The sequence below is a fragment of the Gobius niger genome (genome assembly GCF_951799975.1).
Source record: "Gobius niger genome assembly, chromosome: 1".
Lineage (NCBI taxonomy): Eukaryota > Metazoa > Chordata > Actinopteri > Gobiiformes > Gobiidae > Gobius > Gobius niger.
This window is the reverse complement of record NC_136852.1, coordinates 55,820,858-55,839,197: the sequence shown is the minus strand read 5'-3', so window position 1 is coordinate 55,839,197 and position 18,340 is coordinate 55,820,858. Positions and strand designations below refer to the sequence as shown.

At 40.2% G+C, this 18,340-nt stretch overlaps 1 protein-coding gene across 1 annotated transcript; it reads left to right on the top strand.

Moving 5' to 3' along the window:
- Positions 1-1,505: 1,505 nt before the first annotated feature.
- Positions 1,506-18,098, top strand: antxr1a (ANTXR cell adhesion molecule 1a). Its single transcript, XM_079565678.1, has 18 exons — positions 1,506-1,949; positions 3,617-3,688; positions 3,780-3,851; positions 4,080-4,161; positions 4,421-4,454; positions 5,508-5,587; positions 6,131-6,199; positions 6,304-6,384; positions 7,089-7,149; positions 7,432-7,530; positions 9,317-9,386; positions 9,459-9,537; positions 10,175-10,270; positions 13,272-13,313; positions 14,148-14,243; positions 14,323-14,493; positions 16,733-16,813; positions 17,666-18,098. Exons 1-18 carry the CDS (start codon positions 1,789-1,791, stop codon positions 17,978-17,980), a joined length of 1,761 nt encoding a protein of 586 aa, XP_079421804.1. The 5' UTR covers positions 1,506-1,788; the 3' UTR covers positions 17,981-18,098.
- The last annotated feature ends 242 nt before the right edge of the window (positions 18,099-18,340 follow it).

Sequence of the window (18,340 nt, the reverse complement as noted above, 5' to 3'; positions counted from 1 at the left end):
GATTTCGGACAAGAGCAGGAAACAAGGCGCTCTCAACTGCACTTACGTTTGAAAAAATTTAATCAAAGAAGTAAGTAGATTACTTGTAATCACTCAATCAATCTGATTGAGATTTTCCTTTAGAAGGAGTAATCTGTAGTTGGATAACTTTTACAGACTAATCTGTTCAAGCCCAACACTGTTCTTTTTTTTTGTCAGTATAATGATATTATAATGTGTATAGTATAATAAAAAACAGTATAATGTGCATTTTGTTCTGTGCAGAAGTACGTCACTTTGGCTTTGCTGTTTTGCGCTGTGGCATCACTGTCAAATGGATTTTGTTTGTTTAAAAGTCCTTCACTAAGTGAGGGTGAGGACATCTGAATATTTATTTCAAATGTTGACTTTTGTTGTTGATTCTGACATTTTAAATGTACAAACTCCCACAGACAAAACTCAATGTCAGGATGACGTTGATGGCACGTGGCATACAGTTGGGTCTTCATGGAGGAACAGTAATTGTATGGAATGCAGTTGTTCTTCCTGCTGCTCAAGGTAAATACAGAGTCACCCTTGACTTTAAGGTTGATTATTTTATTGACCTTACGTGTGTTTTTGCTCCACAGTTATTCCATCCCAAGGTCGTTCCCCCCAGACTGTATATCAGTGTTTGATAAAGCAGCTTGTCGATATGTTGTGCACAAGAAGAATGACCCATCCACACTCTGTGATATCTATGGGGCAGTGGGAAAATAATCAACCAAGTCTTAATATATTCACCCTTTCATGAATGTAAACAATTTGACAACAAGTTGAACAAAAACAAACCATTGATGCAAAACGTAATGACTTAAAGGTAATAGTCATATTAGTACATATAGCCTACTTGAGTAACTTTTTAAAGCAACTGAAATTCTTGGAGAAGTAATAGTAATCTACTTAAGTAAAACTGTTAGTCCTACTCTTTCCACTTTGTTTAGCTTGAATCTTAATAAATTAACAAAATGGTAAAAAAAAAAAAAAATCTTATCTTGAGATTTATTTTTTCATACTGTAGTTTTAGTGTTCTATATAAATAATATAATATTTTAATATTTTTGGATGATGCCGCTGCCAGCCCACACTCCTAATGACCAGGTAGACAGAAACAATTTAATTTCTGCAGTGAATAATCACAGAATGGATTTGGATGAGGACCTAACCCCTTTTACATCTTAAATGTGGCTGCCTTTAATCAACATCTCCATGGAGACGAGCTGGACACGTCCCAGCTCCCAGTAAAGTTACAAGTCAGGTTAGAGAGGAGCCGCTCACAGCAAAGACACATAGCCTAGCCTATGTTTGTTTTTATATGTATTTTTAGGTATTTTCAAAGCCAAAGAAATCTGAAATGAAATAAATGCTTGCATTTTATTCTATTTCTTGTGTGAAATGTCACGCGGGGAGTCCAATTACTTTTTAAAGTGACTTACTGTAACTCACCTCTGCCCTCTTCTGATCATACCTGTACATTCCCATCTCAACAAAACGGTATTGCCACTAGATGGCGAGCCAAACTCACATACAGTTGATTTCCACTGTTAGCTGGGAATGGTCTTCTGCTCTCCTGTATGGAGGACTAGGGACTGATGCACGCCTCTCAGAGTCGTGGATGTGGGTCTCTGCATGGGGCGGCTGGTTTGGCGTGAGGCGCTCATGGTTTTCTTTTCTTCATCTTAATCAAGCTGATAGAAAACTGAGCAGGACTCGGACAGCAAGCTCTTTGTGATGAGAATGTTTTCTGGCGTCTAACTGAAGTTGAGAATAATGTCTCGATGCTGGAAGTGCTCATGCTCTCTGTGGATGTTTGGTGCTGTTCTGGTGGCTCTCACCGCTGGCTCTGCAGGACCGGACCGGGACCAGGGCACTGGGCAGACTGGATCATCCTCCTGCTTTGGGGGCTTTGATCTCTACTTTGTTTTAGACAAGTGAGTTTACTTTAACACAGTCTTCCAGAAGTGTGTGGGTGTGCGCGTGTGTGTAGCCAAAATGTTACAGATGACGTTTATAGCAAAAGATGAGGCAAAACAATAAATCTAAATCAAATCAAAACAAAACAAAAGCCTATGTGCATTTTTGGTGCCAATGCAGGTTGGTGCAATTTCTTTCTTTCTAAATAGCACATCCAACAGCTCTTGCAATAGTAATAGGCAATGGTCACCTATTAGGTAACCATTGGTTACCTATAGTTACGTTGGTTACGTTTTAATACACTACAACTTAAGTTGTAGTGTATTAAAACCAAATACACAAACATCAAGAATCCTACCAAAAAGGAAAGCAGGGTTTGAACATTGTAGTCTACTCTAGAATAGTAATAACAAGGTGAGACTTTTTGGAACTCTTGAAACAAAATTTCTATCAATATTTTGACCTAGAATCTGTTTCAACTGGGTCAAACAAAAGCATGGTCCAGCCCAGTTTTCTTATCTGGATGACTGAGCAGGAGTAGTGCTCCAATTTTTCTCTCAGGATGATGATGGATTTTCCACTTTTCCTACAGTGCTCATCAATGCCAACTCCAGGCGGAGCTCTGAAGGGAAAAGAAGCGTGATTAAAGAAATATGTTTTATTGAGTGGAGCTTCACATTAATTATTGCCTGTTTGCTTAATGTGAGTATGATGCTGGTGCCTGGCCACACTGACCGTCCTGTCCATATGCTGCCCCAGATGTTCTCATCATGTCTTTGCCTTTTGGCCCGATGTCCTGTGTTGGGACTTGTGTCAGGAACAATGGAAAAATAGGTGGAGAAAAGTCCAAGGCTTATAAAACAAAGTGAAATCAGCACATGTGAAGAGGTGTCAGACTTGTTCAAAAGCTGTTAACAGAAAAGCGTTTCAACAATACAATGAACTCTGAATAGACAAGACGTCATGTGGACAGTCTGCTGTTTAAAGATGTTGGAAAGTAATACAGTAATTAAGATCTGAAGTAAGACCTGTTCATAACTGGTGGGGAGTGAACAGTTACATTTACTGAGTAATATTTTGAAGAGATTAGTTTGAACACACAATAATTCTCATACATGTGTAATATTATTTCATGGTGTCATTACTGATAAATATATGAGTCACTTTTAACACTGTGATTAGCCTGTGTGACAAAAACTCCATGTTTAACATGAAATACAGGAAAATGATTACCGAAATTGTATTCATGTTTATTTTTTCTTGCCTTTGATTTAGAAGGGGAAAAACACATTTGTCATGTCACATTAGTTCTTTTTTTGTTGTTGGATTACTTGCAAAAACTATAACTCCAGTAGCATATTCAGAAAACACTTTTCTGCTTTTACATGAGTAAGTATGTGTCACTGCTTTTTGCTTCCACCTGAGTAAAAAAAATGTCAAAGCAATGATACTTTGAGTACATTTTTTGGAAACTCTGCCGGTGTGTTGGTAGTTAGTGAGTAGTAGTCTTGTATTTACTACTACTAGCCTAGTGCCCCAAATTGGAAAAAATGTGTCTTAATGAAATGAAATGAACAAGCCATTGGAGTTCAATTTCTTAGGGATGACCAGAGGTTGTACAGGCTCCAGGTTTCACAATTCTTTCAATAAAAGACACTGAATCTTTTTTCTCTGAACGTTTTAGATCAGGGAGCGTGCAGAATCACTGGACAGAAATATATCACTTTGTCGAACACCTTGCCTATAAATTCATAAGGTACGACATATTGTATCTGTCCATTATGAATACGTTATAAACTGTGTGTGTACTTATATCTGATAGAGGTGTGTTTCTCTGTCTTTTTCAGCCCACAGTTACGAATGTCATTTATTGTCTTCTCCACTGAAGGGAGGATTTTAATGAGTCTAACTGAAGACAGGTGAGTGCGTATTGCTCTTCCCAAAAAGAACTCTTAATCCTGATGAATGGAAACTTAAATCCCCATTGAACGGCTTTGTTTATATCTAATTCCCCAAAAGGCACTGTATTGTATCTGAACCATACATTCATCTGCTACACATTGCTGTTTTTTTGCGCACTTGGAAGCTATTATCGAGCGTTTAGTCTTTTGCATAGCTCTAATTGGATTACATGTGTTTGTCCACAGGGAACGCATTCGTAAAGGTTTGGAGGAGCTGCAAGGGGTGCTCCCTGGAGGAGACACGTTTATGCATGAGGGGATACTGAGGGTGAGGCCATGTCCATCACACAATGCATCTCTGTCTCTAAAATTAACAGCGAGGAGACCGTGTACTGAAGGGTACTCTTTAACCAGTGTTTCTCGTTTAGCTTTCGAGGTCAAACAAGATCGGGCATTCACAAAACAAAACAAAAAAAAACACAATATGAAAGCATAAATGAATGATGCCCAAGTACCACCACAGCTTGAGAACCACTGATTTATAACATACTGCCAAAATGTTTACAGTTTGTTTGCTTTTGTTGCAGGCGAGTGAGCAGATTTACTATGGAAACACTGAGGGTGAGTCAACTTAACTTATAGTACGTATAGTACTGGTCAAAGGTTTAGAAACACTTTTGTATCGGCTTTTCCTATACATAAAAATATATATAGGAAAAGCACTTTCCTATACAATAAAGAAAACCCTAACCTATACCAATGCACACATGGGATTATGTAGGAAACGACAGAGTGAAATAACTCAAAATATATTCTTCAAAATTGCCACCCTTTATTCTTAGCATTTTCTCAAAAGCCTTCTTAAAGGGACTATACGGAGTTTTAAATTACTAAATCATGTATTTTCCTCCCCCTACATGTTCCAGCAATGTCTTAATGTGCAGAATGAGCCCAGACCTGACCAGCACCACAACTGCTGCATAATCCTGCACTGTCACTCAAAAAGAGCTTAATATAGAAGCTGCAGTTACGCGTAAGACCTGAGGTGGCAGTAGTGAGTATAAAAATGACCACCTTGCATCTAGTCCCTTTAAGATAGAAGAATTTATGTAAACTTTTTTTGCCTTCAGTGATAATCTACTTTGTAAATAGTCTTGACTTTTTGACTGTTACTGCACTTTTATTCATTCGTCTTCTCCTATTCTAACGCGAGTAATCGACATGTAGCACTGACAATGCAGTGTCTGTCTTGTTTTTATGCTAATAGTTTACATTCATTTTAAAGAAACAAAACCCTAGCATTACATTTTTCAAAGTTAAATAAGTACAGCTGTATAGAACCTAGGTAGTTTTAAGACATTGGTTATTCTAATTGTGCTAAAGAAATAAGCTTGTCTTGGTGATAGACTATATAGAGGTAATGTACAGGAGCATGTCTAAAGCTGTTTTTATTTATTGAACAGTTCATTTCTTACCTTATTTCTTTTCCCAAATTGGCACTAAAATTGAGTTAGACTCAGCCCCTCCGAGTGGGGTGGCCCATTACTTTCCAGGGGCCTGTGCTACCCCTGGCCACCCCTAGACATGGTTAAATATTTCTACTTTGTGTTAGTTTTGCAGTATCTTCTTTGCACACCGATTCATGCAATTGTCAACTGTTTATTTCCCCAACAGGTTACCGGACTGCCAGTGTCATCATTGCTCTGACAGACGGCGAGCTGCACGAGGATCTGTTTTACTACGCAGAGAGAGAGGTGAGAGGCAGAGGGAAAAGTTACACAGATTATAGCCAGGTGAATTATGTATGCCAGTGCACGCACAATAGACAGCATCAAACACTAGCAGCTGTGCGTCAGTCTACCTCTGCTATTAGGGGCAGACATGTAGGTCAGGGGGTAGGACTCTGTGTTTTACTGCGGAGCACACAGTATAGGCCCATAGGGTAACGGGTTATGCCTTGCACATAATTTACAAAAGCAATGTCTACAAAGAGTCAATTAAGTTAAGTTGGTAGTCACACTTCCTCCTATCTGACTTTACTACAAGTTTAAATAGCTACAATAATAACAGGTTCATTTCTCCACAGTGAGATTCATTGTGCTGAATCAAATGAGACTTAAATGCTGTAGGTTAGTTTGATATTTAGCTAATGTGAAAGGCAAGTTTGGCCTGCTGATACAATTATGTTACTGTTCATATAAACCAAGGCTTTGTTGCTGTGTTTTGGATGCTGAAGTGTAGTTGTGTCCAGGTGTTCAACTTGTTTTTGTTTTGAATCCTTTGTGCATAACTGACAGGCCAACCGCTCCCGGAGCCTGGGCGCCTCTGTTTACTGTGTCGGGGTGAAGGACTTCGATGAGACCCAGGTGCATTTTCACTCTTTGTGCCATAGCTTTAGGCTGGCTAAAGAATTCTTCTGTACTTAACATAACTGGGTTAAATGTATTTTTTGTGTTTGAACTCTTCACAGCTGGCCAAAATCGCTGACAGTCAGGACCACGTGTTCCCTGTGAATGATGGATTTGCAGCTTTGCACGGAGTCATAGACTCAGTAAGCACACACCGAAACTCACATTGACTTTGGAAAGTATTGGTATACAGTAGGCTTTCTTGTGTAATATGTGTGGGTTTATATAAGTGTGTGTCCATGCATGATACAGTAAAATAATAAAAGTTCTCAATCGTCTATTTCCCCTTATAATGGCTTGCAGTTCTTATATAACCAATTTCCAAACTATTTTACTGTCACCTTAATTTCACATCTGCTGTAGAACATTTTATGCAATTAAAGCATAAGTATCCTCCAAGATAAACTCAATATCCACAGGCCATTCTCTGCTTTTTCCCAAGGTTTCAAACCCCTGAAATAACACCCTAGCTTAAAATCAGCACATGTACTCAACAATACTTAGATTGACGAGATTAGACATTTCTTCCTCTGATCAATGCATCAAACATGTTGTCAAACACTGTTGCTGATTCTGCTATACTTGTCAACACCGTGTGGACTTCACGTCACTTAAACAGAGTTTTCCATGTGGCTCGGGATAGGGCGGTCACTGGTTTAGGACCTGTGGGGCAGAGGTCAGGCCATCTGGAGCACATTAGGGTCAGGTTTTCCATTCTCACGTGAAGCTGGCAGCAACTGTAAATCAGGTACAAAAGATGTGCCTGGGAAGCAGCTGGGAGACTGAAAAAGTCAGTCGAAGACTGATTGAAACAATGCTCTTAATGCCTTTCATTTTATTTCCTCAGATCTTGAAAAAGTCCTGCATTGAGATTCTGGCAGCCGAGCCATCCAGTATCTGTGCAGGAGGTGAGGCTTGTTCACTGAAGCACAGACAGACTGACTCCCTGCCTCATGTGTTTGTGCAACTATGCAATAATTCAGCTCCTTTTGGCAATTTCTGCACACCAGTCCATGCTCTTCAGCGCTGTAGTGGCATAAGAAACTGTTATATTTTATTTATATTTAATGTTATATCTTTTGAACAATCCACATATATTACCTTGCAAAACAATCTAAATGCTACATAGCTGTTAGAGCTGCTTCTTTGAATGGTTGTATATGTGTAATGAATGGTCTGTCCTCTCTCAGAGTTGTTTGAGGTGGTGGTGCGAGGAAATGGTTTTCTTCAGGCTCATAATGTGGATAAGGTCCTGTGCAGCTTCCGCATCAATGGCACTGTGACCAAGAGTAAGTATCATGAACCCAGACTCATCCACATACACAGTCGCTGTTAAACATAGTAGTGAAACAACTTGGTGGTGCATTTTTAAAAGTGTTCACACCATTAAAATTCTCTAATTTACTCCTGTCTGTGTATAAGCTCCCTTGATCATCCACAATAACATACTTCTCAATACACCACATAGTGAAGTTGTTATTCAGGTTTATAGTCAGAAATAATTTGGAAAAACTGTAGAAAGGTGCCACATGTAAGGAAGGAAGTCCTATCTTGTGGTCGTACTGTAAAAGTAGTTAAAGGTCTTCCTTCTGTGTACACCACACATGCTTCCTAATTACAACCAGTCAGCTGTTCATGGAGAGGCCTGTTGGTTTTCTGTGCAAATACAGCATGTGACCTCATGGCACTCTTTTTGTATGCACACAAGTTAATGTGATATTTTTTCTAAATAGTTATACTGTATTGTTAATTTCCGGCCAGTGCAGGATGGTTGATGCTCTTTTCTCACAGAAACATCTCCTTTTGTCACATGTCCTGCTTCCTGTCAACATGGAAACAATTTAAGTAAAATCATCTCCTTGTGTTTATACATGTCCAGACTCCTCTTTAACTGTTTGCACACAAGTTTCTGGAACTTATTTTCATCAAGTTGGGAGTGGGACGAACGCAAATGAAAATAATTAGGACACGGTTTTGGCCCAAAGAGACGCTATGAATACACATAATGGAATAATGACAACCACATTTGACATAATCCTAATGCTTTCTTTGTATTCATATCCAATGCGTCCTTTGCAAATCCTCTATGTCCACAAGGAAAACTGTGATATAATATGGAACTGTGTGCTGCAGGTGTGGGGCAGATGAATAAATACCTGAGAAGAAAGGAAAAAGTAATAGCAAATACTTTACATCAGTGCACTTTTTGGTACTGTGGTACTGTGGTACTTTATTTGGTGGTAAATACTGCTTCTGTCCTGTCCAATTTCTTCATAATCTTCCATTACGGTTGAGGTAGGAGCAGTGAGCGGCCAGCGTGGGCCAGCACTCGGGGACCTATCCACAGATTTGAAGCCAGGCTAAGGCTCAGAAACACCTGGCTGAACATGTTGTACATGTTTTTAGTTGTTTTTAGTCCAGAGTAGCTGGAGGAAACCTACACAGACACGGGGAGAACGTGCAAACTCCACACAGAAAGGCCCCACCCGGGGATCGAACCCGGGACGTTTTAGCTGTGAAGCACAAGCGCTAACCGCTGCCGCCCCAAAGCACAATAGCTAATAATTATACAGTAGGGCCCTCGGTCACATGTTCACCTCACCTTAAAACATGGTCTCTTTCATGGCATAAACAGTCTAATAAAACATCACAAAGCTTGGGAAACAGTCCAGTGTTTTTGGACTTACAAGATTTAAGTGGAATGCAATCACTGTCAAAAAGTCTCTAACTTTTATCACTAAAGAATCAATCCTCAGCACAAGGTTAGCCCCATTTTCGAGGTATCTTTTGGGATTATAGTTGTGTTTCTTCGGCAAAGACAGCTGTAAGCCTCCTAGTTCTCAATATGTTGATAGCGATGTCTCACTTGCTGGGTATGCTCTACTCCTGCCAAAACAAATAGTCCGTTTTGTATGAACGAATCTTATATGCAAAGACAGCTGGATAAAGGAGGGTGCACAAATTTCTGTTGTTTTTAAAGTAAAAAAGGAAATGCAGATAAATGTACAAACGTAGATTTACATTCCATTGAAATTGAGCATGCAAGTAGTAAATATTCTTGTCTCTTGTGTGTAGCTGTGAAACCTCTTATTGTTGAAGATACATATCTGCTCTGTCCTGCACCAGTGCTCCAAGATGAAGGAATGTGAGTCAACTCATTTAATTGGAGTTTTTGCAAAATATGATTATGTAACTTATTGCTTTGCTCTTTCTCCAGGACTGCAAATCTCTATGTCAGTTTGAATGAAGGGCTCAGTTTCATCTTAAGCCCAGTCACCATCACCAGCGTTGGCTGTGTAAGTGCAGTACGGTCTCTTTCTAGACATACACAAGCTACACCCCCTAAATATAGATTTGCATTTGTATTTGCAGTCTTTATTGTCCTGTAGGGAAATTTGATCTCTGTATTTGACACATCCTTCAGTGCCTCAAGGCAACCTGTCAGGAGCAACGGGTGACCTCAGAGCAGGTTTCCTCTGGGCACTCTGGTTTCCCCTACCACTTAAAACATGTACAATAGGCCAGGATGTTTGAGAGTGCGAGTGGGGGACAACAGTTACTTAGTACCGCTTTAATAACAGGGTCATTGTTGGTACTTGCATGTTTGAGATCCTCTGTATCAAACTAAGGACAATGTGCTGAATACTGCATCCATCCATTTTCTTCCGCTTTATCCGGGGCCGGGTCGCGGGGGCAGCAGTCTCAGCAGAGATGCCCAGACTTCCCGATCCACACACACCTCCTCCAGCTGTTCTGGGGGGACCCCGAGGCGACACCAGGCCAGCTCGGAGACATAGTCCCTCCAGCGTGTCCTGGGTCTTCCACAAGGCCTTGTCCCGCTAGGACATGCCTGGAACACCTCCTCGCGGGAGGTGTGTGCTGAATACTTGTATTTGTAAAGAAGCAATGACACGTTCACTCTTTCTGTCACAGTCAGATGGGACCGTCTTGGCCATAGCGCTGCTCATCTTGATGATACTAGTGATCTTAGGCCTCCTCTGGTGGTTCTGGCCCCTGTGCTGCACTGTGGTGAGTCAACATACATTTACATACTCAAACTTTTGCAGACATGTTCATATTATTGCGTCAGGTATAGTCTAAACAGATTAACCTTGTTTGGGCCGGGGGTCTTCTCTCCAACCCAAACAACACTGACTATAGTGAAGGTGAAGGTCAAGGGCAGTGAACTGTGTCTGCTTCTCACTTCAGTCCTTCAGACCCCAATGCTGCTGGGCCTGTGTGTTTTAGTAATTATATGTTTAAATGACTTTCCAAAAGGTCACCGTGAATGACCTCTGGAACATCTCTGGAGCTCTGCCTCACTGTTTTTCCTGGAGCCCGACCTGACTCGGATAACAAATAAAGTGATGTCAATTTTGGAAGATCAATGTTTATGGAGTAAAACTGTTAAAAAATGCATATGGTCACAATTCTAAATGCTGTGTTTTGCGCACTCAAAGCACTTTACATCGAGAAACCTTTCAGTCATTCACACCTTCTTTCCTGACATGTGTTGGGTAGACATTACGTACCTAACACTCTCACCGACGGATTGAAATGGTGGGAGTTTTCTTCTTCTTACTCCTTTTTGAGCATGGCTGGAAATCTGCGTGCTGGAAATTGTGTTCTTTTGTGATCTGTTGTCACCTTCCCCAAAGGAATGAAATTGATAAATACAAATTTGGATCAGTGGGTGACTGACGTACAAACTGATCTTCTTCTGCAAATGTAAGATGATCGTTGGGCTGTGCAGTTTTTTCAGATTTTAATCAAATTGCAATTGAAAACATATTCAATCTCATATATTGAGCAGGGCTTTTTAAATCTACAGCCAATCATTTTGGCAGTAGCATCATGTGTTTTGGAGTGGAGTTTGGACATTTGAGGGACAAATGGAAAGTGTTATAGGGAACTGAAGTGGAAAGCCCTAAGTCTATCTTGTCTATGTGCAAGAGCCTTAATAGTAAAGCACCTACTTATATGTTTAAATTATATGTTTAAATCCATAAGGTCACAACCTATAGGTCAGTGTAGCGCCTCACTTTTTAGTCACACATTTTTGTCACTTTTCCATCGCTTTTTGTCACGTTTTTGTCGCTCTTGTGTTGCATTTTCATCCTTGTTTTTGTCTCATTTTTGTTGCCATTTTGACACTCATGCCCCTAGAGGCCATAAGCGCCACTGCAGATGTCGTAGTATGTTACGTTTTTTTTTACTCATAATTTTCCATGAGAGTAAATACTAGGCTGACAGAAAAGACAAAGAGAGAGAGGGATATTGTACAATGTGCTGCAACTTTTACACAAAGGAGAGTTTTTTTTCACTCAAACTTGGCTGTAAATACTGCTGAAGTGGCACTAGCCCGCAGTTAGCTTTGTCAGTTAGCTTCTTCTTCATGATTGTGTATTGCGCCTCCGACCCGGTACAAGGAAGTTGCAAAGGTGATTTTCTGACCAGAGACACCAGGGGGAGATGAAAGGCATTTCATTGCATTTGTATGCATATTTTTGGGGACACCATGGATCAAAGCCTGGGAGTAGCGCCACATGATGGAAATAAGCCGCTGTTTCTGCTGTTATAACTTTATAGCTTATATAGCTGTCTATTTTACAATTAATTTTTGAGTCACTATCAATACTTTAGGCAGTAGTTGGCCCATCACCATTTCCAAAAACAGGAGGTGTGCATCTTGTGTTGCATGTTACCATTAGCAGTAATTGCCAAAGGACCAAGTAACTATGGGCCTTAGGTGGGTGTCCTGAAAATGTTTCCCAAAGCTGGTATCCAACCCAAGATCTGGTGCTGGAAAAATTGGGCTCTGAGCACTTGGTTTGGTCACTCCTGTGAGGTGTGCAGGACGGGCTGCAAGAGTGGCTGCAAGAGTGGCTGAGCAGAGCCATTTGTAGGGTTCGTTTCAAAGGGAACTGTGTGTAAACAATATATTTTAAGATGTTAATTTGATGTTTTTTTTATTAATTAATATTAAATAAATCTGTCAAAATATGTTCTTTAGTCCATCAAAAAATAGGATTTTGCAGAGATATCCATTTGACTCAGTGGCTCATTTTACCTGAACACATGGCCCAATTTACCTGAAGACGATTAATTTGAAAAGTGTGAAAAAGCGAAGTTTAAAAAGGTCTAGTTCCTAAACCATTATATGTTAAAACGTTAATTTCATCTGAAATTATAAGTAACAGTCCATATTACATTATGACCCCATTCAATGTCATGCATTGCTTTATATTATTTTCTCAGATGATTTACCAAAAAGTGGCCCATTTTACCTGACATCACCCTAAATGAATTTGTAGAGGGGGGAGATTATTATTATTAGTTTTATTGTACTTATTTGCCATTTAACACAGCCCTTTGGCGAATAATGGAAACGCAAAAGGGCTTAAGCCAATCTCTGTCAGAACCATTGACAGTGTTGGTCAGAACTTGCAGCCTTTTTCTTTTTTAAACAAAGAGCGTGGCCAGCTCTAAATGTGCCGCGGAGTTTCCACTTCTGCAGACAGTGTCACAGGTGCCAGAGCAATATGTAACAACATGGCTCAGCTCTCCATTTTTCTGCTCTCGTTCATTACATTTTCTATGTGTTTAGGAAAGTCCTGCTGGGTCGGTTGCTTTGGGGTAACATTTTGTTGTCCATACAGACATTTTCAATATTTTCAATCATACACACACACAAATGGATACTGCTGAGCTGACAATGAGCACTGGTTAAGGCAGATCTGCTGTTGTGTGATTTATTCAAGAAAACACTTGCCAACTGTATGAGCAGATGACGCGATGCTGCAGCTGTTGGCTTAAACTCAACATTTTTTTGAGGAAAGCAGTTTGTGTTCATGTTTCATTCTTTTTAATATTGGCAACTGAAGTCACAAAATCATGTTTAAATCAGTCAGTATGGTTTTACAGAGGCCCCATGTAACTTTGTCTAATCGAAAAAGCATTGTCGCACATGTGTCAGTTTATTATTTATGACATCATCTGCACAAAGTCATGTTACGTTTTGGCTCCACAGATCATCCATGAGCCCCCACCACCGCCTGATGAGGAGAGCTCGGTGAGAACAACAGCTTTAGGCTCTGTTATTGTTGACACAAAGTTGCAAGGAACTTAATTTTACACTAGTTTCAGAAACTACATGATATTTTTAGTTGTTAGTAATCGCACTCAGGCTTCTGGATCATGGGCAATGACAGGCTTAAACATTTTTGTAAATGTTCAAAAAGATCACAACTAAGGTTGAAATAAAATGGGCCTGCAGTTGTATAAGGTCTGAATATTTTTTGGACTTATGATTTTTTTTTTATCTAAGCATTTTAAATTTCTTGTCTAATGTATTCTTATATATGGTAGCCAACCATGATTTTTTTTTTTTTTTCCGACGCCCACCACTACAGAGTATTTATTATTTGATTTGTCCATATGTAACCTCTGGTTATTTTAATATACTGTAAATAAAAAGGAGCTTTAGCTCTATTTATTATAATGGGATTTAGCTCATTTTAACCTGCTGTAGAGCCTACACTTCTAAACATCTGATCGTGCAGAAATATCACATTTACATTTTTTCCCATACACGATGAAGGCTTATTTTAAATATAAGAACATCTTCATTTTGCCTGGAGAAATTATGACATATATTATTCTAATTTGGTGTTTTCTTTTATCTGTTGTTATTTCAGCAGAAGAATCAGTTAAAGTTGCGTTTTTGCTGTGTTATTTGAACCCAGAAGTATCTTATTATTTAACAAGCGTATAGAAAAGACATGTTCATGATTTTTAAATCCGACTGAAACGCTTTGTGGGCTCAGACCTTTCTGAATCCACTGTATCTCAGCTTTGACAGAATTGAAAACTGCTACATTTGTCACAATATGCCCTTTGTTCACAGGATGATGAAGACTTTGATGTGCCAAAGAAGAAATGGCCGACGGTTGATGCCTCGTATTATGGAGGGAGAGGAGTAGGGGGAATCAAAAGGATGGAGGTCGGTTTCAAAACAAAAAGCATTGTGTACACAAATTACTTTAGAAACTTCAGATTTCTTGTGTCCTGCGTGTGCTCAGGTGCGCTGGGGAGAGAAGGGCTCCACTGAAGAAGGAGCCAAACTGGAAAAGGCTAAAAATGCCAAGGTAAAGATGCCTGAACAGGAATACGATTCGGCTTTCCCCGCTCGAATCCTCAACAACGGCATGCACAGACCTCCCCAACCCCAAAAGTGGTACTCGCCCATACAGGTAAGATCCAGTTTTCACTGGAAGTTAGTCCTACAATGTTTTAATTCTGCAAAACAATCATCCATCATCCTAGAAACTGCATTATTTGGATGGAAAGAGCGTAATGTGTAATAACATGTTAGTAACACATGGATATATGACACAGTCCACCTCATTTTTGTGGTCAAATGCTGCTAAAACAAAATAAGAAAAATATATTTCGGCCTATTGATTTTGGCTTATTTGAGTTTAAAAACAATTGTGTGCAGCTGCCGTGTTCTCACATTTTTGTTAACTTTCCAAATGTTTGTTGTTTTTTTAATTCTTATCATTAAAGTTTATAAAGTTATACGCTATCGTTGTAAAATTCATAATAATTTGACATCCTATGAGTAACTGCTGGCACAGCGCTGCTACAGGCCTGCACTGTTAACCGAGTGAAGCTTCCCAGTCAGCGGGGGATCTCTAATTGAAACCAGACTCACCTCTTGAATGGCCAAAACCATTGTGAAGTAAAACAGCTGCCCTTTCTCTATCGCTTTTCTTGTGTTTACGACAGTGAAAAGTTACAAATATGAACGTCTGTGTTAGTCACTTTGAAACGAACAGTGTTAGATTATTGAGCTTGTGTATTTCAGCGCAACTGAATATATATTTTCTTTTGATTAAAATGTTATTGTTATTCGTGGAAAAGAAGTTGAAAACAGTTAATGATTTATTTCTGTGGTCACTATTTCCTCTTCCCTTTCACAATTACAATTTCAAAGGCTACGGCTTAAGGCTATTGAGGTCCACATTATTGGGCTACTCAAACTAACAAGTGTTTATTTGGACAGGATAGTGCACGTTAATGGACTTGCAACTTTGTGCAAATGTGCTGGAGTTTGCAATGAGCTACTTATAATGCACCGTCATAATATGTTAAATATTCAGAGCACGATGGATCGATACAGGAAGACACATCATGATGTCTTCTCAATCATCGTTCACTAAATGACGGATAAACCATACATTTATTTGGCATAATCTTTATCGTCTCTTCATTTATTTGCACTTTGTCCCCATTTTTCTAATGTAATGTATTTTTTGCCCAAATTAAAGAAGAAAAAAAGTTGATATTTGTGGGTATTTGATCCAGCGGCTGTATGAGTGGTCAGCTTAGCGCCTTTACTATCAATCATGGTGGTCTCTACAACGCCCCAGGATCAATTGTTTGGAAGGTTTTCTTGAGAGAGGGTCCGTTAGCTGTGAAAACCTTCCAAACAATTGATCCTGGCGCGTCCTAGAGACCACTGTGATGGAAAGTAAAGATGCCATGTTAACCACTATGCTGCCGCTGGGTTCAACAAAGTCAAATACACACAAACATCAACTTTTTTTTTCTACATAAACAGTTGCATAATGCACCTTTAAAGAGACTAGATGCAAGTTGGTCATTTTTGTACTCACTACTGCCACCTCAAGTCTTACGCAGAACTGCAGGTTCTATATTTAGCTCGTGCATGACGGCACTTCGGACCCGAATTAACACCTTTTTGAGTGACGGTGCAGGATTTTAGGGGCAGTTGTGGTGAATAGGTCTGAGCTCATTCTACACAGTAGGACATGGATGGAACATGTAGGGGGAGGAAAATACTTAATTTTACAGTTTTTAAACTCCGTATAGTCCCTTTAAGTAGTGTTTTATTGCATCTCATGTTTATTGTGGGATATTTTAAGATGAAGATTCCTTTTTGAACAAAGCTTCAATTAAGGTTCTTGAGTCGTCTACTGTACTCTGTAGCTGAAGTGTTGAACATTTCGCCTCTCATCCAAAAGGCTTCGTCAGTGACACTAAAGTTTAGGCTCAGCCTGCAGACTATATATAGACCGCTGGGAGGAGTTCAGCTTGGCGAAGTCCCTCCCCTCTATTAGCTTTAGAGTTATTTTCCGTGGCAAAAGTTCTTCAATTATTTTGTTTATCGCAATATTTTCCTTCCTCAATATGCCGAACTTCAAATTTTGTTATTGTGACAGGCCTGGATGTGATACATAAATGTGCACAGCTGTTAAAAATGCGTCCAGTCACCAGGTAAACTTGGCCAAATTCAAACAAGAATCCGTCCCCATCCATCAAGACATGTTCTACTGTATTGATTTAGTGGATTATTTATCTACCTGGATGTCTGGGTATTCTCGTTTCAAATAAATCTAAGTTTTCCTTTGATTAAAAGTAACTAGAACAGATTGGTTTCTATCACTGCTGTTTTTTTTTCCTCAGACCAAACTAGAAGCATTGTTGACACTTCTGAGAAAAGGCTATGATCGTGTGTCTGTGATGAGGCCTCTCCCGGGTGACAAAGTAAGATCATTATTCAGCATTTTCTATTTAAACTGATGCTTGATTTCACAATATGAAATGTAGGTCATTTCTGTGTCTCTGAGCATGGAAAAGGTGCAGGTGTGAGTTATGAACTGCGCACATTGAATCTCCTGAGAAAGGTGGTGGAAAGTTGAGATTTCGGAGTGCAGTGTCTGGCTACGGTGCACGGTAATGTATAGAAAAGCCTGGAGATGTCGTTAAAACAATCCTCAATGGCCAGCTGCAGCACTGATGTTGGCAGCTGAAGTGCAGTGAGTGCCGGGGAACAGGAGTGCAAACCCACACATCTTAGCAAGTGCTCAATCAAAAAAACGCACCCAGTATTGTTTTAAACGGGCTGTGCAAACCGATACTTTTGCAACTTGGGTTCACGCTTCCAGACCTGTGTTGACATCTCTCTGACGTTTTCAAATATACAGTCCACTCGAGAAGGTGATGTAACCGTCTAAAATGTGTCAGGTCAAATGGAGCAACAGTGGGTCAAGTACCGTGATCTTTTTCTATAGTTGTTTTAGGTGTATTTCGTTTGAGTGCAGAGATCATTTTCAGCTTAGCTAAATCCAGTGGTGGAGAGCAGTAAACATCTTTGTTCTGGTTGCAATTATGTGCTTTAAAAGGCTTGCTTTTATAACTTCCCTCTAATGAACCGAAGAGGCACAGCGCAAGTTAATGATCTGACTTGTTTTGTTGGAAATGAAAACGAATACTTGTAGCTGCGTGTCCACGGCCTAAATAAACGTGATTTGCTGATATGCGACTCCGTGATGTTAATGTGAGATGATCCATTTTACACAAGTACTGACCAAATTCCTTGTTTCACTCTTGTCCCAGGGAAGATGCATGAACTTCACCCGGACCAAATCCCCGCCTCCACGATACCAAGACTACAACGCCCCAGCATGTCCCATCTACAGCCCCCCGAGCATCAGCCCTCCCGCTCCACTGGGGACTCTCCCTCCATCACCCACGGGACCCCCGCCCTACACCCCAGCGGCATCCGGCGACACCCTTCCTCTGACGGGCTTACACATACCTGCTCCCCCCTCAAACCCTCCCCCTCCGGCCTCCCCGACCTCCCCACTCCCCTCTCCTCCCCTGGGACGAGCTCCGCCCCCGTCCCGCCCTCCACCACGCCCGGGGCTGTAGACCAATGTCCAGACCCATGTGTGCGTGGTCTGTCCACGTGCTGCAAGTGAAGCCATCGAGGACTTTTAGCCCAATCGTGCAATCACGCTCATGCTTGAATTTCAAAGACATTTTTGGAAAGAGGTCATGGAGAGTAACAGACTTACAACAACAGTTGTCTCGAACCTCTTGGAGCTTCTTCCGATCGCCTTTCAAGTGCAAAAAAACTGGCCACTTTGGAGCAACAGCAAGATGCAAAACAATATGTACATTTCTGTCTTTTTTTTGTATTTGTACAAAATTGCACACTTTTAAAAAAAATGATTATGAAGCATGAATTCTGAATGTTGCATGCAAGTGTTTTTTGTTTGTTGGAACAGT

What these genes read in the sequence shown, in the direction of transcription:
- antxr1a (XM_079565678.1), top strand. Translation starts at nt 1,789, where the DNA reads ATGTCTCGATGCTGGAAGTGCTCATGCTCTCTGTGGATGTTTGGTGCT. An exon ending in TGCATGAGGGGATACTGAGG is followed by an intron (nt 4,162 to 4,420) that starts GTGAGGCCATGT and finishes CTTTTGTTGCAG; the next exon opens with GCGAGTGAGCAGATTTACTA. An exon ending in TTACTATGGAAACACTGAGG is followed by an intron (nt 4,455 to 5,507) that starts GTGAGTCAACTT and finishes TTTCCCCAACAG; the next exon opens with GTTACCGGACTGCCAGTGTC.